The 27,845-nt window shown below is 36.2% G+C and overlaps 1 protein-coding gene across 2 annotated transcripts in view; it reads right to left on the reverse strand.

Moving 5' to 3' along the window:
- Window positions 1–920: 920 nt before the first annotated feature.
- The window catches only part of ORC5 (origin recognition complex subunit 5), a 72,739-nt gene continuing 45,814 nt past the window's right edge, over window positions 921–27,845 (reverse strand). For both annotated transcript variants that reach the window (XM_060156202.1, XM_060156201.1), the window contains 2 exons: window positions 10,190–10,302; window positions 921–1,723 (listed from right to left, as the gene is read on the reverse strand). In XM_060156202.1, the coding sequence (XP_060012185.1) occupies window positions 1,678–1,723; window positions 10,190–10,302 (159 nt within the window). In that variant the 3' untranslated portion in view covers window positions 921–1,677. The remainder of the gene's footprint in view (window positions 1,724–10,189; window positions 10,303–27,845) is intronic.

Raw genomic sequence — 27,845 nt, forward strand, 5'->3', positions numbered from 1 at the left:
ATCAAGTTAGTTAGTGAGTCATTTAGCAAGCCATTAGTAAGTAAATCACAAAACATAAAGTTCTCATGGCCCAGTCAAAGACAGGGAAAATCTGGTTACAAGGTGTTTTGCAGGGAAGCCACACATAGGGCTGGTGGCACAGTGTGGGGCAGTACAAGATAAGCAAGGTGCTGGGCCAGGGACAGGTGGCCAGCAGTGAGAAGGCAGGGAGAGTCACATACAGGAAACGTTGCCTCCTTTCTGTCTTCCCCAGTTCCCTATTTGACAATCTCTGTCCCCCCTCATATTCCAGAGTTCTTCCCTCAAAAGGCAGATTGGTCCCAGGCTATCCAAGAAAGCTGCACAGCAGACCTGCCACTTTATAGCAAACTATGAGGGGCTGAAAATCCCCGAAGTGCATTGCTCTTCCTTGAATCAGCTACTCAAACTGCCTTCTACTTGAATGATACACAGATTTCTACGTGCAGTAAGCCTAAGCCTGAATTTGCAATGCACATGGCTTTCCCCTGGTCCTGGCTTCTACAAACATCTGTGGAACACAAAATTTCACCATCTTCCATGGGACAAGAGACACAGGGTGAGGGTGCTCCATGCTATCTTGTGTAGGCAGAAAAAAAGGAATTTCATTCCTTCTCCCCCTACTCAGTACCTCTAAATAAATGCAAGTAGACAACCACTCGTGTTCTTTGATCCAGAAAGTGTCAGTCACTACATTAAAAGGCTTCCTATTTGGGGGTGCCTATTGTGAGAATTCTTCTTCAAAAAGAGAATGAAAGAATAAAATGCAACTGAAATTTAAACTAGGCTCCGTAATTAAGCACTTTAAAGCTGCTCAAAATAATTTTCAAGCATTTACATGCTAACAGAAAATGTCTTAAAAAATATGAATACACAAGAAAATCAGACCCACGGTTCATAACTGATATAACAGGAAAAAATTTTATTGTGGAACTATTAAAGGCCAATGATTAAAAGAAGGAAAGAAAACCATCGTGCAGATTAAAAAGCTATGTTGGGTAGTTAATTGCAAAAGTGACCAGATAAACCTCACCTAAGCATACTGCAGTTATCAAGTAGGCTTAGAGGTGGAAAGCTGCCCTATATCTGATCAAACTACCTTGCCTTTTGAGAAAATCAGCGTGAAAGATAAGCATATGCAAACTTGGATCTTAAAAAAAAACAAAAAACTTCTACTTATTATATTTTGCAACTATGATTTTTTAAAGTGGTGGCCTTAGGAAAATCTGCTTTGGCAAGCAACTGCAGAGGCTCCTGTGGAGAGGAAGTGAAAAGACTGGGCTTACATACAAGGGCTGCTGGCACGTTCAAAGTGCAGGGGATAGTTCACAGAGTAAAATGTAGTCCTAAGTAAATGGGTTTCGGGCAATTTCAGTGTTAAGATAACATCATTAAGAGTAGAACAGATTGTGCTCAAACCCTGCTGTTTATAATTAACACGTTCCTTCCAAATACTCCAGGGTCCCTGGTAAATAGTCTTCTGCTCACATTCACCCAGACCAATCAGAGTATTTTCATCAGATTCCATGCTGGGCCAGCACCTGTCTGGACAAATCCAATAGAGCCAAAGAACTCCTCTCCCTGGCCAACTGAGTAGTTGGATGAACACAGCTTGGCTTAGTCATTGTCACAGTGTCCATATGGCTTTGAAGCTTGTTTTCACAAGAAATCATACAAGTATTTTATTATGTCAAAGTTCACCGTCCTATAAACAAAAACAGACAGTACGTTAGCATCCTCACCGCCCAGACTGCTCAGCTTCGTAGGTATGATTCTGAGAATCACATGCAAAATAGTTCACAACTATTGCTAAACAATCCTAAGATACTGTCAAAAGCATCAGGATAGAATTGCCATTATTTTTTTAAATGTCACTAGGAACAGTTTCTTTAAAAAGTTTTTTTTCCCCAACGCATAAAGTTTGCTTTTTTAAAAAAAGGAAACGAAGTTAGAATTATCCAACATTCTGTATTTCAGTTATACTACAGAAAGTTTGGATTTCATCTGAAAGCTATTTGCTTTTTGTCTAATAACCAGAATAAAGTAATTAGAGATGCAGAAGTATTTAAATCTTCTTTGCTTTTGAACATTGTTTATCTTCCAAAACACCTGTTTTATCATTACATAATGCATAGCTCATCTGTCCTCATTTGTAGTTTTCATTCTTTTCAGTCTTTTAACACTGGCTGACCTGTGTGTGTATTGTAACTAAATCTGTATGATACAAGAATACGATACAACAAACAGACGATGTGAATGTATATTTTTGTACTCTGATGGCAGGCAGAATAAAATAGCAGGAGACAGAGACATATAATTATTTTCCTTTCTCTAAACTCATTCTTCACTATAAATATTCAGACTTGGAGGTTTATTATTTGAATAAATGGTCAAAATAATTAGATATAATGATCTAGCAATAAGTATAAAATTAAAGCCTTAAAGTATTCAATTCTACAAAAATAATCATCCATGTGAGAACAGCCTTTAAAGATGCACTAATTGCATGCTCTTCTTTATTAAACCATCATCAATTAGTGTTTTTGTCTATCATTTTGTAATACACTTTCTAAAAAAGTTTCTAAGCAAATGACTGACATATCAAATATTTTTAAAAATCTGGAATGGGGAACTATAGATACTGCTTATGAAAACACATTTTAAAATAGCTCAAATGAGATGCTATGGCTATTGTGGTACCTAATGATGGAATGAAGAGTACTTTAATTGTTTCATTACAATAGTGTCTCTTTAAAGAACACTAAAACTTTCCAAATTGTATAAAAACACTGTCAAAACAATTCTTTTATCATTAGCAGTAATAAAACAACTAAATATAGTTACTAAAATAAAAACTTATCTCAGGCATAAAGACACAAAAGTTATGGTTATTATATCATAAAGCTGTTTATTTTTATGTCCTTTTCTTTCATTCAACTCTAGAGCCCCACCAACTTCACTAGTAACAAGGTACCACTAACAAATCATTTTTTAAAAAATCATGAAAAGATTTTTCATGATTGGTTGAAAAGACCTTTTTTAGAGAATTTTAGAAGGAAACAGACATAGTAGGCTATTTTTAATCATAGGTAAAAAGGAAGGTTGAATTTGTATATCTCTCCAGGCACATTTCCCCACGATGATTTTGGGTCTTAAGGTTATAAACCTAAAGTGACAAGGTAAAGTGAACTTAGTGTTAAGTACGTTTTATTGTCTTTTGGATTTTTTTCTTTCTTTTTTTTTTTTTTTGCATTGAGTGGAAAAGAAAAAGTTTAGAAGAAGCTAAGATGAAAACAATTAAAATTCCAACACTATGGGACCAGAAGGCATTATGTGATAGACTATTACAAAGCCATATAAAATGATCAATATGAAGCCATAACTACAATATTAAGAGAGGTAAGGAGAAAAGAGAATTGCAACTATGTTGTGATAGCTACAGAGAAATGTTTGTATAATGGACTAGTACTAGAACATAAACAAATGAAAATACTGTGATTTGTTAGTGGTAAGACTCCTCCATCTTATCTAATAATCTATTTAACACTGCAGCATAATTTATGCAATAAATTTTTCTTTTTAGAATGAATGGACTGACTTAAAAATACTAAGTAATTTACACTAAAAACACTTAAAAACACTAAGCATTTAAAGGTTCACTACATTCCATTTCTCTGCTTTGCCACTGGGAAGTACTCAAGTAAACTGAATCATACAGTTAAGATTTTTGGACTTTTAAAAAAACTAAATTAATTGTGAAAAGAATATGTAAGATCATTCCTCTGAGAAACATTTACTGCCGAAGATGTATGACTACCTTTCTCTATCATCCTTCCATCCCCCAGTATAAACAGGTGACTTACCCAACTGATCCCCACATTTATTTTAAGACACAGCAGAATTTGATAGAATAACCACAGGGCAACATCAAAACTTAAATCACACATTCCAAAGATAGTTTTTAAATACTACAGGAGCTTCTCTCTCTCATAGAACATGAATAATTATTTTCTAAAGTAAGCATCTAGAAAGAAATAGGATAAACAAAAATAATGTTGGTGGCACTCTGCCTAGGAGTAATTCTTAAACCAGAATTTAGAATACTTTAATACAAGTTAATTACATGGCATATATCTAAGGATTTAATTTTGCCTTTATCCTTTTATTTCACTTTGTTGATGCTTTTACTACATTGAAATACTTTTTTCTCATGGGATACTATTTTATTTCCTTTTACTTTTGTAGGCAGTTTGAGTTTTTCATTTTTAGCTTGGTCCTTCAGACAATTTGCAATCATACAACTTTAAGTTGCAATCTTAAGTTATTTTGTAGTGTCTACCTACTGACTGTGGAGGGAAAAAATTAGAAACTTTAACTACCGTCAACATTAAGAACCCAGGGACAATATTTAATACACTTCTTGTCATCTGTCCTCTCCCATACTCTACCTCCATATTCTGTGCTCCTTTCTGGAACCAGCCTCCTAATGCTTCTCTGTCCAAATCTTTCCACTGTTCCTTGGTCAAGAACATTCTCTATGTCCTCTACCTCTTCCATGAATGAATGGTTTTTTTCCTCTTCCAGGCTTAACTGAAAGTTGGCTCCCCGTGAAGGACCAAGCCTCTTCTTCAGTTCTTTCCAGCGAGGTTAGACTCTACTGCAGCCCAGGCAGTCCTGGCAGGTGGGCTCAGTGTCCCTGTGCAAAAAGCTCTGCTCCTCTGAGTCTCAGACCATTCCACTAACCAGCCTTTATCCCCCTGTCACCACCTCTTAGTCAGCTAATAATGCAGCACCCCGTTCAGTCTTCCTCTCTATTCCAAGATCTACCTCAGCTTTAGTGACTTCACTGCACACTATCCCTCTCTCTTACCTCCAGTGGAGACAACTAGTTTACAAACCTCTCTTCGCTTTCTCCTGATCTACAAATAATTACTGAGTATTATGTGCCAGGCACTGAACTATTAGCCCTCTACTAGCTTTACTTCCTTCCTTCCCTTCCTAGCTTAGACTCCATGGTTTGTCACTTCAAGCATTCATCTGCTAGCATCCACTGAATTCACCTGGCAAAATCCCAATCCTATGTGATTTCAATTACAGCCCTTTGCTGTCCCAGTACCTGGCATATGGAATGCTGTTGGAGAAGATCACAAGTTTCACAGATTGCTGCCACTGTAAATTCAAGGTCAGGAACCTCAACTGGGCCCTCAACACTAGCATCAAGTTGCTTTCCTTGTCAGCACTTTCTCCCATTCCCCACAGCAGCTATTTCAAATATCCATATTCCTCTCAAACTGCTAGTACTTCTGTCCTTAGTCTCAATATCGCTTCCTCCTTTACAGGCAGAATAGAAAACATCAGATCAGACCTTCTTCAACTTCTTGCCACCAAATCTCCCAATTCAGCTCCATTTGAATCCACCTTTTCCTCTTGTTATAATGCAAAGGGATTCCCCTCTCTCATCTAAGCCTATTTCTTTAACTAATATTTCTAAATCCCATGTTCTACACCTTTTCAAGGACTTTGTGCTTTAAATTAATAGCTCTCTTTTGTATCATTAACTCTCATTCTCTACGAGTTCTTTCCTATCAGCATTTAAATATGCTCAAATCTTTCAAAAATAATTACCTGCTCAAAACCCCACAATCTGGTTAGTAGGTAACAATCCTCTCTCCCTCTTTATAGCAAAAATATTCTAGAATGTAGGCACATGAGGATAGGATACAAATCTGTTATACTTCTTGCTATATCCCCAAAGCCTAGCATAGGGATTATAATGGACAACACAATAAATCTTAAGTGAATAAAAAGCATCCTATTTACTGCATCAACTTTCTTATAAATACTACTTCAATGCCCTATAACCTGACTTCTACCTCACTGTATCCCTGAAAGTGTTCTTGATAAAGTTACATATGACTGCTTTACCATTAAATCAGATACACTCGGCCTGATTTCTTGGCAGCAACTGACAATTTTGACCATTACTCCCTTGCCTTAGGTTTTTCTACCTTTCTTGTATAATATACAACTTTTTATATAACTGTTTTATCCACTTAAGCTTGTATATTAGTGTTTTCTTGGGTTTTTATCCTTCAAAATTATGATTTTAAATAACCGCACAATGGTTTTTTTGTAAGAATATATAATAAATTACTGATCCATTCCCTTACTTTGGATATTTAGGTTGTATCCTGTGATTTAACTGTTCATTCTCTGCCACGGGTGTCTGGAACTAGGGCTACCTACTTCATACTTACTAACTATCCTCAGGATCTCTGATCTCCACCAAACCTCAATTTGGAATGAAACTCTGTCTCCTTAGTAGCTCCCTTCTTCCTGTCGCCCCCAGAGTCAAGTCCACAATTGTTCCCTTTCATCTGAAGTTTTACTACTGATCATGATTTTTAAAAAACATGCAATACTTTGGACATTTGGCATATATTAAGTTTAAAGTCTTGTGCTGGGTTTGAGTAAGGCAATGACTGACAGTCTCTGCTCTGAGTTTCATGGACTTATACTGTAGCGAGGAAGTTCTAATTACTGAATTAATTACTTACGTAAAATAACAATAAGTCTCAGAAGATAAGGGGACCTGTATAACTGTTTATAGTGTGTGTGTGCAGGCGTGAGCGATGGGAGGTCATTGTATGTTTGAGATGGCTTCTTCAAGGAAGAGACATTTAAACTGAAATCTAAAGGTTACGCAGCAGTTAGCTAGATAAAGGAGAGGAGGGGTTGGGAAGTGCTGCATATGCAATGAATGGTGTTATATGAAGAACTGAAAACAGCCAGAGCGGCTAAAGTGCAAATACCTAGGGGAGAAGATGTGCGTGGCAGGTATGGCTGGGCATAAAGGCCGGGGCCAGGTCACTAGGGCCTCACCGGCTATTTTAAACATTCTGTCTTTTATCCTAAGAGTTATGGGAAACTATTGATATTAAAGACTTTTAAGTAGGAAGGTGATATTAAATTTTTATAAGATCATTCTGGCAATAGTGTGGACAACAAATTATAAGGGAATAAGAGTAGACAGAAGACCAATTAGGAAGCTACCAGAGAAGAGATGATGGTGGCCTGGTCTAGAGGGCTAACAGAACAAATGACAAAAGTGAATGAATTTGAGACACAATAGGAGGGACCCAACAGGCTCAAAAGGACTAATGCTTGGATACTGCGAGTGTGGGAGTGAGAAATGTCAAAAATAACTCCCAGGTTTCAGGCCTGTGCAACATGGCAAACTGAAGTGCTAGTCGCTGAAGCAGGGAACACTGGAGGAAAGCTGCGTCACTCCTTTTTTGCTGGCAGGCAGAAGCAGAGGTAGGAATTGCTGAGTTCAGCTTTGTAAATACAATGATATAGGTGGGAAACATCCAATAAAGGTCAAGGATATTAGAAAAAAGGTCTGGCCTTTAACAACTGGGGAGTAAGATTAGTGCATAGATAGTTGTTGTAGCAGGGGTAAAGCTAAAATTACCTACGAAAAAATATAATATGAAAAGAAAAAAGAGCCAAGCCTCAAGGACCAGCTACATTTAAAGGTCAGGTGGATAGGATACGCTGGCAAATGAGCTTTAGAAGAAACAGCCAAAGAATAAATATGAAAACCAGAAGACTGGAATCATGGGCTCTAGGGGAAGAGAGTTCTGAGAGACAGAGAGAGAGAGAGGTCAACCGTGTTGGGTGCCTGAAAGAACAGAACAGATAGTCTGAGGACTGCAAAAGGTTCTGGTGAAAGAGAGGAGATGGAATTCAGAGCAGAAGTGGAAGAATCCACCTTAGACAGTAAGAGGATCCCAACCTACTGATAAAGGAAAGACAGAAGATGGGCACCAATGTAGGTAGCTGAAGAAGTTCTCAACTGATAGTCTCCATTTAGCTCTGTGAAACAGTGAATACTGAACAGAGTGAATACAGACATTAGGACTTGTGGTTTGAATAGAGTCAAGAATCTAGGTTGAAAAGAAACCTATGAACCACATGCTCTACTGTTCAGTACATGAGGTGGAATGGCTGGGAGGCTGGTAGAAGATAATCAGTCATAAGGAGAAGAGGAAAATTGAGCCAGACTGCAAGAGTCTCAAAGAAACCCCCATTTTCACAAGAAACTGGGGGAAAGTAACAATCTAGAAATGGCACCAAGAAAAAAGGATAGCACTTAAAGAGCATCCAACCCTGAGGGACTGGGGTTTGAGAAAGTAAGAAGCTACCAGTAGAGATAACTCTAGGGAAAGTATCTCCAGGTAAGAATCAGGTTTTCATTAAGGCAGTGACAGAGAATATTAGGGAAAGATAGAAGGATGGGGGAGGGAGGGAAAAAATGGCAGGTTAAATCATCAGAAAAGAAGTACAAAAACATCACTGGGATGAGAAGGTGGATGAGGGCAGATGTGGAAAGAGGGAGGTGACTATTCTTTGGACACTGCCCATGGAAAGTAAGAAAGAGTAAACACATGTAACAAAGCAAGTTAGAGTTCCCAAGTTCTACGGCAAAATTCCAGGTCTACAATTCCTGCTCCCTTCTGAGGTTGTAAATGGAAGTGCACTTCTCTGGAAGTGTTTATTATCAATGATGCTGTGGATTAAGCAACACACAGTTCAGTTCGGTTCACTGCATATTCATCATATGGGGCACTCAAACCTGTCCTGTATGTGATTATGATGGGGCAGAACTCAACACAAACACAGTCATGACAAAATCCCTGAAGTAAACATTCAGCATTCAAAAGTTATGCCTTTGACAGAGGCTCTTAAGATACAGAGTTTTAAATACCATTATTTAGAAACAGAAAGTTCCTGCTTTATGGTCATGTGGAATGCATTCCAAAAAAGTTTCTGCTCAATTTCCTCAGTGTAAAAGTTTGCCCAGTTTTATCATAACAACACATTTCAAAACCCTCATTTCAAGTTTCAGAGTCTACATGTCATCAAAATGTCTCAATACCTGCTTCACAGTATCACAGAACTTTTAATTCAGAAGAGACTTTGGGCCAGAGGCTGCCAACCTGTGGACTTCAGAAACTTCAAGAAACTGTAAAATTCATTAGAGGAGATCTGCAAATCCATACCTATGTCAAGCACTGGTTTTAGGCCTATATATTATTAATTTTGAAATATACAAAAATACTTCCATGATTAATTTTAAAAGGATTTTAAAATGGAATCATCATATTCAAAAAGGTTGGGAAGACACTGCATTATGGCTTGTCTTGTTCCACCTACCAGGCTACCCACACACTACCTCTTCTACTACAAGTCTTGACAAACTGTTATCCAGTTGCAACCATAATGGCTGGAACATTTTGCCTAACAGCAAGTACACCTCTTCATGAGGAAACTCGTTACATTTTTAGATAGCTTTCATTTTGACAGACATACTTTCCTCCCTTGAATTTCTAATGCTCTAAAATTATCGAGAATTAGTTTCATCCATTTTGCACATGACAGCCTCTGAAATACTTGAGGTGGTTACCATATCCTTCCTAAGCCTTTTCTCTCACACCTTGCCCCTCACTCACAGATGTGACATGGTTCCTCATTCTACTACTCTCCTCCTGCCCCCTCAGCATGTACCCATTCATTAATGCCCCCTTTTAAAACTCCAAGCACAGCACAGCATACCACATTTGTTCTGCCTATGGCAACACATAGTAGACCTATTATATCCCTTGAACAAGACACCAAGACTTTTAAAACCCTGCAGTCATCTAAAATACTTAGAACTTAAGCCAGGTCTCTTCCATCTTGTTTTAGTACCTATGAGGTTTTTTGTTTTTCTAATTGAGGTAGCAATGGTTTTTAACATTTTATAAGTTTCACGTGTAATTGTATTTTGACTTCTGTATACACTACAGTACATACTAGGTTTTAGTAGTCAACTGCCCATTAAATCCTACCTTGCTACTATGTGACCATTATTCCAGTCTGTTAAGGTCTCTCAGAATCTTGATTTTTTGCCATATAACATGTTAGCTAATTCTCCCAATTTTATGTCATTTGTAAATTTGATGAGAGGGTTCATTCTACAGTGAAACTTATGCATTCTTGGCACTAAAATGACCTTTACTTACTTAAATGACTAATGACATTACATTAGAAAGAAGATTAATTTTTATATTTAGTATATCATTTACATAATTCAAGACATTTAAGTTAAGAATTATTCTACACTTACCTAGCAATAGCTCTGATGAAGTCCAGAGATACTGTGCATTTGTATTTTGGTCCATCAAGCTGATCGTCATGGCCAACCAGGGTTAATAGCTGAAGAGTCACTAAAGAGGTAATCTAAAAATAAGAAAGCATTTTTATGAGAAAATGGTTTAATCAGATTACATGATGCCCTTGTTTCTGAAACATTTTATACTTTGATAAAGATATATAACTGAATTCACAAGGACATCTGCAAAGAATATGACTACTTTGAAATTTGTATATACAAATTTGTACATATGCTTAAAGTCTTAGTTAAACGAATGATCAACCTTTAAGGACTCCACTAGAGACAAATTTATTTCATTTAATGACACACACATGACTGCTAACCTTTAAAAACTATAAACAAAGGACATTCTTTCTCTCCATAAAAAATTTATGAAGTTTCTATCTAAATAGCTCAGAATAGCAAATCTGTACTCCCTTGAGAATTGAGCAGTTAAAATGTGAAAGTGGGCCTTTTTCAGAGTTGGGTATCTGGTTAGGTAAGAAATACATCCTTCAGACCTGGACTTAGTCTTCTTTTAAAACTGATCACCAACTAGGTAGTCAGGAAAACACCGGGTGGATTAATACTGGCAAAATCAAAATAACTTCACATGCATAAGGCCAACAAAAGTGTTAAATGCTCTGAAATCCAAGAAAGAAAGCTGACCCAAGAGCTGAAATTCTTTAAGTAGCCCATTCTCTTCTCCCAATTTTTTATTCTCATCTCCTGCAGGCCAACCGAAAAAAGAAGCCAGCAATGGCAAGAAGATCTGGAGACTTGGTGACCTGTAACTGCCTGTGGCAATATAAGGGATAAGAGGTACAGTACCCGTAATACCTAATCATGTGCCTTAGGAATAAAAAAATGCTCACTTAACTTGAGATCAATACCTTGAGATGCAGTAAACATTCTGAGTAATAAATACAGTAATAGTAGTAGTGATTTGCTTTGTACCAAGTACCTATACACAGCATCTCATTTATTCCTCTTGACCCTACAAGGTGGACACTATCATACTCATTTTATAAACGAGCCTTAGAGACGTTAAGTAACTTTCCTCAGATCCCAGAACTGGAGGTGGCTTAACAAGAATTCAAACCTAGAGTCCTTGCTCACCGTATTATGCTGCAAAGACTCCACTATGTTTCCCATTACAATTTTTAAATTTTATTATTATTATTATTTTGGCTGCGCCACGCAGCTTGCAAGATCTGTTCCCTGACCAGGGATCGAACCCAGGCACAGCAGTGAAAGCACCAAATCCTAACCACTAGACCACCAGGGAACTCCCTCCCATTACAATTTCACAGGGAAAACTGTTATGCAGTGTTCAGCCAGCTGTCATTACTTTATAAACAATTTTTTAAAATGAACACATGGATAGATTACCACAGTATTTTATGTATAGAAAATACTACATTTAGCAAATATAAAACATTTTTTCAATTAGAAAAACATTTTGTATCAATAGATCGAAATATGAAGCTCTGCATTCAAAAGGCTAAGACTTTTAATTTCTAATATTACAAATTACATTTTTGTCTTTTAAGACAAAAATGTCTTGAAACTTTTTTTTAAGTAAATTTATTTATTTTTTGCTGCACTGGGTCTTTGTTGCTGTGCACAGGATTTCTCTAGTTGCTGCAAGCGGGGGCTACTCTTTATTGCGATGAGCAGGCTTCTCATTGCAGTGGCTTCTCTTGTTGCGGAGCACGGGCTCTAGGCACGCGGGCTTCCGTAGTCATGGTTCGTGTGCTCTAGAGCAAAGGCTCAGTAGTTGTGGTGCGGTTGCTCCGCGGCATGTGGGATCTTCTCGGACCAGGGCTTGAACCAACGTCCCCTGCACTGGCAGGCGGATTCTTAACAACTGCGCCACCAGGGAAGTCCCGAAACACTTTTTATAGATGTTCTATGTGTTGAAAAGAACATGTATTTTGAAGCTTAATGTTACACTCTCCATTCTACATATATTTATTAGATCAAGCTTGTTTGTGTTGTTGAAATCTTATAAACATTTATCTACTTGAGAGAGGTACTAAAATTCTCCCCTTATAAGAAGTTTGCCTTTTTCTCTTTATAATTGTTAGTTTTTGCTTTGTATTTTTGAATCTATGTTATCTGATGCATAAATTTAAAATTATGTTTTGCTGACAAATTAAATCTTTTCATTATTATCTAATGGTCCTTTTTTCCCAAAAGTAATGGCTTTGCCTTAAAGTGTTTTTTTTTCTAGTATTAATATACCTATATCAGCATTCTTTTAGGTGCTTATCTTTTTTCCTATGTACTTTTCATCATTTTACTTTCAGGTTTTGTATTTTCTTAACTTTAGATAGTGCTCACATAAACAACATGTAGTGTGATTTTCTTTTTATAGTCAGTCTAACAACAGTCCTTTTGGCTGGACTATATACTCCACTTGCTTTCACTGTAAAGATATTCTAAAATTTTATTTCTACCATTATGTCAAGCTTTCTATTTCTCCTTCTATGTGTCTTATTCCTTTCTTGCCTTCTTTTTTTGCGGTATGCGGGCCTCTCACTATTTTGGCCTCTCCCGTTGCGGAGCACAGGCTCCGGACGCGCAGGCTCAGCGGCCATGGCTCACGGACCCAGCTGCTCCGCGGCATGTGGGATCTCCTCCCAGACCGGGGCACGAACCCGTGTCCCCTGCATTGGCAGGGGTGGACTCTCAACCACTGCGCCACCAGGGAAGCCCTCCTTTGCCTTTTATTGAACTGAATTATAATATTTTGAGGACTGCCCTGGTGGTCCAGTGGTTAAGACTCTGTACTTCCAACGCAGGGGGTGTGGGTTTGATCCTGGGTGGGGGAACTAATGTCACACATGCCGTGGGGTGCAGCCAAAAAAAAAAATTAATCCCCACTGAGATGTATACATTCGAGAAAACACTTGAAAAAGATAGAAAAAAGGTATGAATTATAATATTTTTTCATTCTATTGTTTTACTCTATTACCTTGGAAATAGTTTTATACTCTAATTTCCATTTTAATTTTTTCTTTGGCCCCCAAGCTATTTTAGAATTCTTCTTTAATTTTCAACTCATAAAGTTCCTCTAGTATTGTTCTGATTTTTTTTTAAGGGGGGGATATCACAGAATATGGTCTGTATACTACCAATCCTTTGAAATTTGATGAGAAAGCTGGATTCTTCAGGGGGGAAGAAGAGGGCACAGGGACACGAATGCCACTGTGGCAAAGAGTGAAACTGACCACAGTGGTCACTCTGCCTGTCCTGCCTGCCAAGCCCCTTCCCTCTTTGTCCCAAGAATGTCTTCAGCTGATGGCAAATGAGTGAAAAACATGCCCACAAAATGGGATGACCCATCATAGGCAAACAAGGTGGAGTGAGACAAGAGTTTTCTCTCTTACTTATACACATACTTATATCCTATCCTCCATTTTGCCTCTTGGACTGCAAAGCCTAAAATATTGGCTATGTGGGCCTTTTACTGAAAAAGTTTGCCAACCTCAGCATTAAAAAAATTGCTAGATTCAGATAATTAATTTAACCAATGTAGAAATCGAGATGTTCAGTGACTTGTCCAAAGTGATAATGACTAGATAATGACAGAAACGTACTCAAGAGAACAGACCTGTCAGTGTGCCTCCAGCCAACAGGACCAAGGGATCCTTACCCATTAACTTGGAAATCTGGTATGTGCTGTAAGTACTGTGGAGGTGTAGTTGTCCAGCTGTCATTCTGTTAATGATTTTCTTAGTGATGTTTTATATGCACATATGAGTAAAGTTGATGAAAAGGTAAAAACATGTCAAGTTACTCAGCATTTTTATAAATGTGCTCCCATTTACCTAGTCTAGGAGTTAAATAAAACAGAAAATTAAGTTGGCTGTTAAAAATTTGTGAAATAGGGCTTCCCTGGTGGCACAGTGGTTGAGAGTCCGCCTGCCGATGCGGGAATGCGGGTTCGTGTCTCGGTCAGGGAGGATCCCACGTGCCGCGGAGCGGCTGGGCCCGTGGGCCGTGGGCACTGGGCCTGCGCGTCCGAAGCCTGTGCTCTGCGGCGGGAGGGGCCGCAGCGGTGTCAGGCCCACGTACCGCAAAAAAAAAAAAAAAGAAAAAAAAAAAAGAAAAATGTCTGAAATAGTATTGTGCTCATTAAATGAGATCATCTGTAAAGCAACTTAACACAGTGCCTATAACACAGTTAGTATTCAATAATATGAGCTACTATTTATATTATTACCATGTATTAGCACTATTTTTTAATTTCAAATTTAATGAATAGGTTTCTTTTCTAACAGCCCATTAATTTACTGAAAACTCACTATATTTTATCTGAAAACAGTTTCACATATATATATATCCTATAGCTTTCTGAATAATGAGCCATGCTTGTTTAGAAAATAAAAAATAAAACTATCTGCAGATTTAAAATATCTTTATGAGATTTATAAATATTGACAACAAACTATTGATTACCTGTGGGGGGAGAGAGAAGAGGGGAGGGACAAGAGTAGGGAATTAAAAGGTAAAAACTACTATGTATAAAATAAATAAAAAATAAACTACAGGATACATTGTACAGCACAAGGAATATAGCCAATATTTTATAATAACTTTAAATGGAGTATAACATCCCAAAATATTAAATCACCATGTTCTACACCTGAAACTAACATAATATTATAAACCAACTATATTTTAATTAAAAAAATACTTCTGAACAGGTCAAGAAATGTAATGTGCACATATATAAATTACTTTGGAGAAACACTCAATGTGTCAATTTCACCAGGAAATGATGTAGATTAAAAAAATGAGTTGACCAATAAAACTTGTATGAAAAATATAACAAATTAAAAGTTATATGGCAGATTAGACCCAGATGTAGAGAAAATTAAGGAATATGAGGATAGTTCTGAAGAAATGATACAGAATGCAAACTAAAGAGGTTAAAAGAGAAAATATGAAAGAGGTTAAAAAATAGAAAAGACAAAGTGAGAAGATCTAACATATTCCTAATCAAAGATCAAGAAGGAAAACAGAGATGGAAAGAAAAGGGCAGAAGTAATATCTGAAAAGACAATGGATGAAAATTCATTCAAAAAGATAAAAAACACCAAATCACAGAATTAAAGGACCAAACAAATATAAACAAGGAGAAATCAAAAGAAATCCATACCTAGACACATCATAGTGAAAGTACAGAACACCAAAGGTAAAAAGTTCTTAAAAGTAGCTAGAAAAGGAAAAACATTATCTTCACAGGAATGGCAACTGGACTGACAGCTGTTCTAAGAACAACGATGACAGATGATAATTGAGAAGCTAATTAAAAAAAAATGGTGCCAGGTACCACAACAGTAACAGAATTTGCTGTTTTCTCAGGTTTTCTTTTTTTACTTTTATTTTTTTATTTGGAGTGTGCTGGATGTCTCTATAATTTTGTTCAGATGCCTGCAGAACCTGGAAAAGCTGTTGCTGCTATTGATGCATAACATACTGCTATTGGTCTTTTTATATAAATAAATAAATCTATCTACATATATATATAATTTGAATTTTTGGAAACTTTAGCTGTGCTGTCAACTTTGGAGAAGTATCCCAGTTGTACCGTGTTGGGTTGGCATTGTACAGAAATCAACAGCTGTATTGGTCTAGAAATGTTAAACATAATTTTTTCCATTTGTACAGGGGTAATGCACTGTATTAAATATGTAAGGTCTTATCTACATCGGTTTGATTACAGAAACTAATAAAGTATTCTCTAAAAAAAACGAACAAAAAAAGAACAACGATGAAAGACATAAAATAGTGGTGTATTTTCAACATACTGAAGAAAGTAACTGTTAACTCAGAACCGTATGGCCAGAAAAAACAATCGTTTAAGACTGAGAATGAAATAAAAGGCACATTTCCAAACTAAGAACAACCAAAGGTTTGCTATCAAAAGATCCCTATTCACTCAAACTCCTAAAATTACCTCCAGGTGAAAAGTAAAGGAATCCAAATTGGAAGGTCTGAAGTGCAAGAAGGAATGAAGAACAAAGAAACTGGTAAATGTGATGGTAAATCTAGATTAATTTGCCTGTTTAGGTGATAACAATACTATATTATGGGTTTAAAAATAGGATTAAAGTGCACAAAAACAGTAATACATAAATTGGGAGTGGACAAAATGAAGTCAAAATGTCCAAGGTCCTATGGTATCTGAGAGAATAAAAGTACTCACTAAATTTTGACTTTGATAAGTATGAATGTTATAATAGTTATAGTAACAACTAAGAGAATAGAAACAAGTGTATGTACTTCTAAATTAGAAGGGGAAACCTGAACTAGAAAAATCCAAAAGAAAGTAAGAAGAAACAAAAATAGGTAAGACAAATATAAAGTATAAAACAAGATAATAGATATAAACAAAATTACATTAGTAATTATATTAAAAGTTAACTAACTTTTGCAAATAAAAGGCAAAGATTGACTGAAAAAATAAATCCAACTATATACTGTTTAGGAGAGATACATCTAAAACAGAAGAATATGGGAAGGTTAAAAGTCTAAGGACAAAATGAGATACATGAAGCAAACTAAAGAGAAAGAAAAATGATGGTGTCTTCATGCAGACAAAAGAGAATTAAAAAGAGATTTAAAGAAGGGCTCACTTAGTAATGACAGAATGGAGGCCCTGAGCTCCTATCTCTCACAAGCTGAGTGGCTTGAGACCTTTACTATGAAGGGATGAGACACAGAACAGGATGAACAGCCAAGGAATAATGGAATCTTTGGGGGAAACTGAGTACTGCTGCAAGTCAGGACAAACTCATTTTCCTTCCCAGTTTAGAAACAGGTAGGGATCATGATGAGAAAGTAGGTCTGAAAGTTTAATGAATGGGAGGCTACATAGAAAAGAGGTGACATCGTCTCCTATGACAAAATATACTCATTAACTTCATTCCTTTCTATCTTTCTACCAGGAATTCATTTGCTAAAGTAGGTTAGTAATAGACATTTGAAACTCACAGATTAATCTCCCTTTATTATTAAAAATAGATTTCTTTAGTCATTCTTTTTCTTTTAATATAGAAGACATTACTTACATTTTACTTTCCCACTGGTATTTCCTTATACTATTTCTTATAACTTCTACTTTCCTGTGATTCAAATACTCTCACATATTTAATTCAATTCTTTAATCCAAACTGTATGCTATATTTACTCTTCTTCCATTTTCTTCATAAACACAAAACCTTTAATCTAGTTAAGTTAGAATGTCAAGAATATTTTCAGATATGTCTTACTACTTTTACCATATTAGTTACAGCAAATTACCAAAGGCAATTAAGTTGAAACAGACAGTCCCTTGAATCACTTTCAGTTCTACCAAGATTCCATGATAAATGAATCACATAAATTACACAAAGGATATAGTACAACTTTAAGATGTAGCAGTCAAAAAGCATTTACAAAATATTAGTAAGATGACTGCTCAATTTGTTGGGGGGTGGGAGGGTAGGGTCTGATTTAGGAGAAGCTTATACACAAAAAATCTAAACCAAAGTGAAAACAATTAAATTGTAATGTTATTTTTCACATTAAAAAACACTAATTTCAGAGATTTTTTTTTTTTTTCCTGCGGTATGTGGGCCTCTCACTGTTGTGGCCTCTCCCGTTGCGGAGCACAGGCTCTGGAAGCGCAGGCCCAACGGCCATGGTTCACGGGCCCAGCTGCTCCGCGGCACGCGGGATCCTCCCGGACCGGGGCAGAACCCACGTCCCCCACATCGGCAGGCGGACTCGCAACCACTGCGCCACCAGGGAAGCCCTCAGAGATCTTTCACTCCTTGAACTTACCATATGAACAAAACTAACATACAAATACATAATTTAGGAGAATGTTACATAAAGCAGTGTACAAATACCAACAACTTAAAAGTACTTTGCCAGTTTATGAAAATAATGCGGAGTAAAACTGAAAAAATCAAATACAAAGATTAACTTATGGGTTCAACATTTTGAATCTCAAACATATTAATTTATGCCTAGATGAAAAATTCTGGAAAAAATATATGAAACTTTTGGAAAATTATTTCTATACATGTGTAAGTACCAGAATACCCACCTTCCTCTCCATTACTGAATCCTTAAAATTATCTAATTTTTATTTCCCACTGCAGAGCCATGAAACTCTTGAGGACTTGGTCTAGGTACTGTGCATTCAAAGATGAATAGCATCATGGAAAATACTGATTTACTTCCTTGCCCAACGTTAAATGTTCACGACAAAATGATGAGGTCACATCTGCAGGCTGGCATTAATGTCTAAATATTTTGATATGGTCAGTAGGAATATGGCAAAGTCTGTAGACAGTAAGGGTACTCAGGACCAGACTCAGTTTTGTATGTGAGTGTGTGCAAACAAAAAATAGAGGTGGAATCAGTCTTTCTCATCTGCTGCAGCAGCCGAGGATTTAGTAACAAAGAAAACAACACACAAGAGTCACTACTGTTGTTAAGACCCCAAATGAAGGAAGCGATTTAGTTCCAGCAAATAAGAATTAACTGGAATATTTTGCAGGCTATAAAATTGATGTCTTAGAAAGATTTCATCTTTGTTGGGGAAAAGCTCTGTAAATAATGGCAAAATAAATTTGAATATTTTGAAATCTTTTTTAGCACTGTCCAATTTACAGAAAGCTTTTCATCCAACTGAGCTAAAATAACCCTAAAACATATTTCATAAACAAATACTAACAACAAGCCTAGCCAGAAGAAAATATATCAAAAAAAAAAATACAGGAGGACTTCTGGTCCAGATAACATGGCACAGATTCATATTTATGGTTCTTCCCTGCTAAGTGCAACTATAAACCCTGGAAATAACCTAAATAGCAACCAAAGGACTCTGAAAGGTGGAAAGAGGAAGGCAGACTGCTTAAGGACCCAGGAATGGAGGAATAATGTAGAGGCAGGAAGTCTGAAGAATCCCCACCCAACAGCACAAGGTGACCCAGGCTCAGCATCTCCTGACACCCAATCCAGAATAGAAACCTACCCAGGTAGGCTTATTTCTCTCCTGGACTGAACAGGAGTCCTGCCCAAAGGCTGAAAGTTGTACGTTGTGTATCTGGCAAAACTATCCCTCGTGAATGAAGTGGAAATAAAGACATTCTCAAATGAGGGAAAACTAAAGAATCTGTCACTAGCAGACCTACCTTTGAAGCATGGCTAAATGGAGTTCTTTAAACAAAAGGGAAATAATAAAAGAAGGAACCTTAAACATCAAGACAGAATAAAGAACCAACGGAAAGAGCAGAAGTATGGATAAAGTAGACTACCGCCTCATGAGTTTTCTAAATCATATTTGATTAAAAACTGACACCATCTGATAATCAAGACAATGATATTTAAAAAGTGGGAAAGTTGAAATAACCTAAACATAAGTAAGGTTATCGTATTTCATTGGAAGTAGTAAAACATTGATACCACTTACAGAACTAAACATGCAATTACCATATTACCCAGAAATTGCACCCTTTGGGCATGTTCACACAAAAACCTGTATATGAACATTCATAGTAGTTTTATTTGTGACAGCCAAAAACTGGAAAGAACCCAGATACCCTTCAATGGGTGAATGGTTAAACAAACTGTATATTCCATATCATGGAATACAACCCAGCAGTAAAAAAGAATGAACTACTGGTACATGCAACAATTTGGATGACTCTCAAAGGAATTAATTACGCTGAGTGAAAAAAAAAAAAGCCAACCTCAAATGTTACATACTGTATGATTCCATTTATACAAACTCTTGAAATGACAAAAATTTTAGAGGTGGAGATTAGTGGTTGCCAGGGATTAGGGGAACAGGCAAGAGAGAGGTGGGTGTCATTATAAAAGGAGGGGTCCTTGTGATGGTAGAACTGATATATTGACTGTGGAGAGAGATACACAGACCTACACACAGAATAAAATTTCAAATAACCAAATATGCACAGACATACACAAAAATGAATACATGTAGAAGTGGAAATTTTGATTAAGATCAGTAGATCGCATCAATGGCTATTTCCTGGTTGTGAAACTGGGTGAAGGGCATGCAGCAAGAAAGAGCCCTTATTATCTCTTTCAACTGCACATGCATCTACAGCAACTCAAAAAAATTTCTTAATTAAAAAATAACACTGCTAAAATACACAAAATATAGGGCTTTGAGAAAGACCTTATAAACTGCCAGAAGGCATTTTATCTCAAAATATTTAAGGACCTATGAAGTAGATACTTAAACCTACTCATAGAAATAAAAACATTTTTTGACCTTTATTTACAGGGATTTTAAAGAAACTATTTGATAAAATATTGCTCAAAGTGGGCAAGTGTGAGAATATTATTTCAATATTGATAGGTCACTGGGGTGAGGCTATATGGGTTTTTAAAAGTTCATAGATTACAGATTTTCCCACTGAAAGCCAGATAATTAGTTGTGACTTGTGGTTCAGCCACAAGGAGGATTTGTAGCTGCTGGTTTCATGCTGTGAGCCCATAAAAATACCACAATGTTGCTCCAAACCTGTGGCTAGTACAACTTATCACCTCCTCTAAAGCATAGAAGGATTACAGCAAAACTGCTATTATATAAATCCCAACCTCAGTGTTCTACATTTCCCCAAATTCTACCTTTTATTTCTATTTTTTTCAATGGTGAAAGTTTTGTTTTTGTTTGTTTGGAGGCTACAGCAACCAAATGCACTTCAAAATTTATTAAATACTAAAGTGTTCCACTATAAAAATTATTATGAAATAAAATTATGAGCTAGCCCATCAGGACTGGAATCCTTGGAGATCAATGCCTCATTTCACAGATGAGAAAACAGACATCATAAAAGGATGACTGGCATTATCAGCCCCTAGTCAGTCACCCCTAACAAATTAATATGTTGGACATGTTAGCAGATGTTTCAAATTATTAATCCAAAAGTCCCAATGAAAAAGAATATAACATATATACCATGCAAGAGGTTTACTAGAAAACATTTTAGAGTCGTGACACACTTTAAATTAAGTACTTAATCCTAAGAATAGTTAACATATTAAAAATGCTTAGCCAAAATAATGCTTCATTTTGGGTGCTCATGAATATTAGAAGGTGGTCTGCCAAGACTATGACTACTGTAGTAAAGATCCCAGTCAGTGCTTTTATCTTTTCTGCTACTGCTCTTCAAAGTTCCTAAGAATGACACATATGTAACTGGCATTCACTCCTGAATGGTCAGTTCTACTGAATATCAGTGACCATGGGTAATTAGTAGTATAGGGAGTGGAACTTGTTATTGAGTCCAGGTTCTATAGTTTAGATATAGACATCGACAGTTCTGTATCTACAGGCTATAGATATAGGTGTTGTACTAGGCACTTTATTTTATTTTATTTTTTTAACATCTTTATTGGAGTATAATTGCTTTACAATGTGTACTAGGCACTTTGATTCCTTCAGTCCTCACAACAGCACAGCCATGAGTTAGGCTCTTTTTCGAGAAAAGGAAACATCTTCAGAGAGGTTAGTAAATATTCAAGATCACTGAGCTAATAGTGGTAAGAGTTACACTGGATTTGAATACCATTTGAATTCAAAGCTTATACTCCTTACACTACCCCAAAGGGAAATGCAGAATATAGGGAAGAGATCATCTTATTGAGACAGACTAAGGAAAGCATTACAGAAGAAGGCACCAATAAGGAAAAGTGAGTAAAAAGACAACTCTGAAAGCATTTCACAATGAAAGGGGATACTGTGAGTCTGCTGGAGGTTAGAAACCCAGCAGCAAAGGCACTGCAGATAAAACAGAGGAAAAAACTTAAATGAAATTGTAGCAAAAAGGATAAAGAAGTATCTCAACAAAGGCAAATGTCCTGCCCCAGGGATACAGGTAATAGCCTTAAGAATTAACAATCAACAATCCTGTGAACAAAATTATCAGATATGAGAGGTTTGATATTACCAAAGTAATATTAATGTGGAATTTATTAACCTTATGACATTTAAACTTTTCATAAATCAAACTGCATATTATATTAGACATAAAATTACTGTTTTTAAGGTTTAATTTTTAAAAGATAAATTAAGGTGGAGGAAAAAGCACAATTTCTTAAAATCTGAAATTATTAGACAACACTGAAAATGGTATCCAAAAGCAAAACTTCCTATACATTTGTGGATTAAAGATAATTTACCAAAAAAATTCATGACTATAAATCATACAAAATATATAATAGTTGAATAAATTAAAAGTTAGCATACACATTAAAAATGTTAAAGCAAAGATATGAAAAGGTCTTTCCTGAAACACTGGAATAATTGTCAAGAAATACCATTTTAATTACCTAAGTAAATTTAAATTTCTGTGGGGAAATTATTACTCCTCTTCTTGGTTTCTATTACCTGTGAAGACATATTCCTTTGCCAATAATTTTCAGACTTTAGGGAAGTATACACTGTTTTCCACAGCTGTTTTTGTTGTCTATTGTATCAAGCTCAAATTCAAATGAATGAAATTCAACTGACAAAAAATTAGCCTAGAAAATGGGTTTTCTTTTTCAAAGTGAGGGTTTAGATTTTGTGCTAGGAAATACAGAATAAAGTTTAAAAAGAAAGTTGTACAAAAAGTCAGTCTCTTTACCTCTAAGTTTTAGCCATGTTTCCACTGATGTTTCTCCTCAAAATGTAAATTCTGGTTTTTACTCTTTAGTTTAAAATCAACAAACAAAACTAAAAATCTGAAGCATCTTACTATCAAAGAGAATAATATTTCCGTAGTCTTTATACACACACACACACACACATACATACATAAACATATAAATGTAACATATTGACACTAATTAAAGGATTTTATTTTACTTTAGCTTAAAATAATCAGTCTACCTAATTCAAAAGCCAAAATATTTATTTTTTTCCCTCTAGCATCTATGTCATGACTGAGGCATTCACAAAGAAAAATAAAAAGCTAAAAACCTCCTTAAACATAAAATGTTTTAAAATTTACATCTTTAATGGGGTTCTACAATATTTGCTTAGTTAATCTTTGCTCTGTGTACTATTATGTTCTTTGTTCTCATCCATCTAGGGGATGAGCTGATTATTTATGTCTTAACAATAGGAGTTCATGTACCACAGGGAGGATTTTTTTCTTAATCCGAGAGGCAGTCACTAACAAGCTTCAGCTGGAAGTGCTTGATGTTAAAACAGTGTGAACCTGTTCCTGGGCTAATAAACTATGTTCTTTCTGCCAACAAAAGAAAATCAATTTACAACTGTAATTAAATTTTAACACGCTCATTATTTTTATACTTTCATAGGTTAGTATATATGTCAATTGATTTGTGAAATATCCTATCCTGCTTGTTTTGGAAGAGCTTTACAATCTGAAACATTAAATTATTTAAATAAAAAAACATGTCGGTGTATGAGGTCCACCCAACCCAACAAGCAACACATTTGATCTGATTTCAGGCAGTGTGATAATTCATGAATATATGGCATATATCAAGAAGAGTTCAACCGACATTTTTATGCATACAAAGGAGAGGTGGTGAGTGCAGCAACGGAAGGGAGGGAAATACTCTCTTTTAACTTATTTTAAAGTAATTCAACTTAAAATCATCACAGTGGGGCTTCCCCAGTGGTGCAGTGGTTAAGAAACCACCTGCCAATGCAGGGGACACAGTTCAAGCCCTGGTCTGAGAAGATCCCACATGCCGCGGAGCAACTAAGCCCGTGAGCCACAACTACTGAGCCCGCATGCCACAACTACTGAAGCCCATGCACCTAGAGCCATGCTCTGCAACGAAAAGCCACCACAATGTGAAACGCGCACCGCAATGAAGAGTAGAGCCTGCTCGCCACAACTAGAGAAAGCCTGCGTGCAGCAACAAAGACCTAATGCAGCCAAAAATAAATAAGTAAATAAATTTATTTTAAAAAAGGCATCACCGTGAATTTGTATAAAAAAAAAAGGGCAGGGAACGGACTGTTACTCTTCAAAACACTCAGATAAACAAAAAGTGATATGAATGTTTATACCTAGAGGAACTAAAGATAGCGCCTCTAATCTCTGGAACTTTTTAGCATAGAGATGACTGCAGATCTTTAGTATCCAGGAAGACCTTAACTTCATGCTTAGAAGAATGGGAAGTCATTCATTCAATGAGTGAATCCCATGTTCAAGGCACAGTGCAAGAGACACAAAAATGAAGACAAACTCTGTGCCCTCAAAGAATTCAGGGTATCAGGTGAGACAAACATATAATACAATGGCAATAACACAATATGAGTGCTATACTAGTGATATGGATAAATCCAATTACCTGACTTTAGAAAAGGTAATGACTAATAGGAAGGGAGGCAAAATGTGAATTCACTGAGAAATGGCATTTGGGGGGTGGACCACGAAACGTAAAAGAGAGTTCAACAGTGGGGAGGACAGCACATGTAACAACACAACAAGGCAAACGGGTGTGCTTTCAGCGAGGAAAGCACCTTACTGTGAATGGTGTACAAGATGAATAAAGACAGTGGCAGAAAATAGTGCCAGTCTCTGAAGGGCCTCACAAGAAATGCTATGAAATGTAGACTTGGTTCTGTAGATAACACAACTCACTAAAAAAGCGTAAGCAGAAAAATAAAACCATATTTATTTTTTAAGATTTTTGCTGATGACTATGCAAAATGAATTTGAAGATGTCAGTGTCAGGGAGACCAGTTAGGACAGTGTTGTAATGGTCTAACTAAGAAGTAATGAAGCTGTGGATTTAAGGCAATGGCAGTGGAGGTGGGAAGACAGGAATAAGTTTGAGACATTTGTGTTTAGGAAGAAAAACAGACTGGGCTTGTTGAACAACTAAGTGAAGTGAAAACAAAAGAGGGTTCAGAGACAATTTTTCCATTTAACTAAACTAAAAACTAGAAATTGTATTATCTTTGTTTTTCTAGTACCTAACATTGTGCACGCCATGAAGTATGTGCTTAGTAAAGGATGAACAAGTAAATGACAAGTTTTGAAACTTAGGTAAGGCTGAAAAAAATCACAGGAAAAGGTTTAGGGAATACTTTGGTTTTGGATATATCAGGTGTTGATAAACATGGCACATTCAGGTCTGATTGTTCTGTTGGCAATCTGGGTCCAGAGATAGAGAAAAAGGACTAGAAATACAGAATTCAAAAGTTATCAGCAAAGGATTTCCCTGGTGGTCCACTGGTTAAGAATTGGTCTTGCAATGCAGGGAAAGCCGGTTCGATCCCTGGTCGAGGAACTAAGATCCCACATGCCCGCACACTGCAACTACTGAGCCCGCACGCTCTGGAGCCAGTGTGCCACAACTAGAGAGAAGCCCACACACCGCAACAAAGAGCCCGGGTACCGCAACGAAAGATTCTGCGTGCCGCAGCTAAGACCCAACATGACCAAAAGAATAAATCAGTAAATAAATATTAAAAAGAAAAAGTTATCAGCATACACATAGCATTTGAAGCCAAGGGAATACATAAGACACTCCCAGATAAACCTAGTTCCCCTTCTTATTCCTAATTATTGGAAATACAGCTCTCCACCACTATTCAGTGGCCAAGGTGAGAGAACACCTTAGGTTCTAGAGGTGACTTGGGAACAAGGACCTTAATTTCTCATCTAGGGGAAAGGACAAGGACTTGGTGTAGCACTAGCTCATGAAAAATGTCTACTATGGGCAGATGAGGCCAATATCCTCCAAAGGACTCGGATTAGTTGTGAGATGACAAGGAATCAGGACAACTTCTCATTGGAAACCCCATGTTAAGCATCAACATTTCTTTTAATCAACTTTTTACAGAGTATTTTAAAACGTAGCACACATTTCCATAATGTAGATTTTTTCCAAATCATTTAACTCCTAAATTGTTCTTATTAAAACTCCTATCCTCATTAAAACAATCCAGTCATAAAGCTCTAAGGTATGCATTTGCCTATATAGTCTCTGTACTAACAGATTTACTTGGATAGTCATGTATAAGCACATACCCATATAAACTTTTTTGTACGTGCTTTCAGCAAAATATTTGCAAAGTCAAATAAAATTTATTGGTGTTCAACATTTTTCCCCAAAAATTGTGAATAAAGGGTATACATTTGGTATATTAGAAAGGTAGTCATAAAATATTGCCTACAAAAGATTCCAAGATATTATTTTATTCAACAGTTGAAAGCATAATTTATGCAGTATATCTACCCCTTAGGCAGTATTTTACATGTCACCCTTAAGCAATGGTTCCATTTCTCTAGAGTTCAGTAAACATGCCTACTGCTGGGCTGATACAATCACTGAAGAAATTTAACACCAGATTTAGGGAAGACAGGAGAAAGGTAGGGGTAAACACTGTCCTTTTACAAATGAAAATGAGAAAGATTCTATCCCTGGGCAACAGAGTAAAATATACTTGTGCTTTTTATTACCCTTGGTTATACTTAGTATTCCTTACAACAATAGTGCAGCTGGTGAAAATCTTAGTTCAGCTTTACTCTTTCCAAATATGAAGCACGACAAAACCGTTTTTAAAAAGTCTCCTGAAATAGACACCTACTACTGAGTGGTCTGAGAGGCAGAATGGTAATACATCCACACCAAGGGTAGTAGGAGATTTCAGAATCTAATTTACTGCACCAGTGGAGACACAGCATCACGATGGTAAGGTTCTTCCCTGCTAGAGAAGAGCCCGCCTCTATCAAACAGCACCCCTGCTGACCTATTCTTCAGCAAAGTAGGCATTAAGTAAGGCTCTTGCACTATCTATGGAATGGAATGCCTCACAATTTCAGTTGTCGTTAAGAAAAAAACATAGTAAGATTATTAGAAAACGTTAGCATTTCGGATATTTCCTGTGATTTACATAATTTACCTTAATGGCATCAAGCATTTCAGTTGTATATTATAGAGACACTAGAATGCTGCTACAAGTCAAATGAAACACAGAAAAATTGCAAAAGAAGAGCTTTTCACATTTTCTAATAATCTAGTAACCAGGGAATTTGTTTTTAGGAAAACTGCCCCTTTTGTTCACCAACTTCATTATCTATAAACTAATTCTCATACTTAAATCACTTCGTATGAATATCTTATATAGCTAGATTTTAGGATATTACGTTTCATATTTACAAGGTTCAAATTCTTATCTAAGCAATATAAGCAAAGGATAGTATTTCATCAACTATGATTTCTGAAGTTCCGTGATTATCATTTGATAAATATAATTACCTTTAAAAAAATATAAACCAAACAACTATAGTTTATATAATACACAAACAAATTTTTTAAGATAAAGATGTTTTATAAGTCTATAAAATGAGTTTATTTGGTTAAAGTGCTTTTGGTTAAAAATCTATAAAAGTAGTTTGAAATACTGCATATAAAAGAGTGACATAATAACTTTTAATCATAAGGTATCTGAAATGTAGCCATGTAACTTTAAGAAAAGCCACTTAGTTTATAATATGCTATGCATAATACACTACTTATTGTCCATAACTTAAGTTTCAAGTTTTAACTGATTGTTTGATACCAATGTCATAATTTAATTATTAACCAAATTTAGTTATGACATAGGCATCAAACA

This window comes from Lagenorhynchus albirostris, chromosome 8 (assembly GCF_949774975.1).
Source record: "Lagenorhynchus albirostris chromosome 8, mLagAlb1.1, whole genome shotgun sequence".
In the NCBI taxonomy this organism is placed as follows: domain Eukaryota; kingdom Metazoa; phylum Chordata; class Mammalia; order Artiodactyla; family Delphinidae; genus Lagenorhynchus; species Lagenorhynchus albirostris.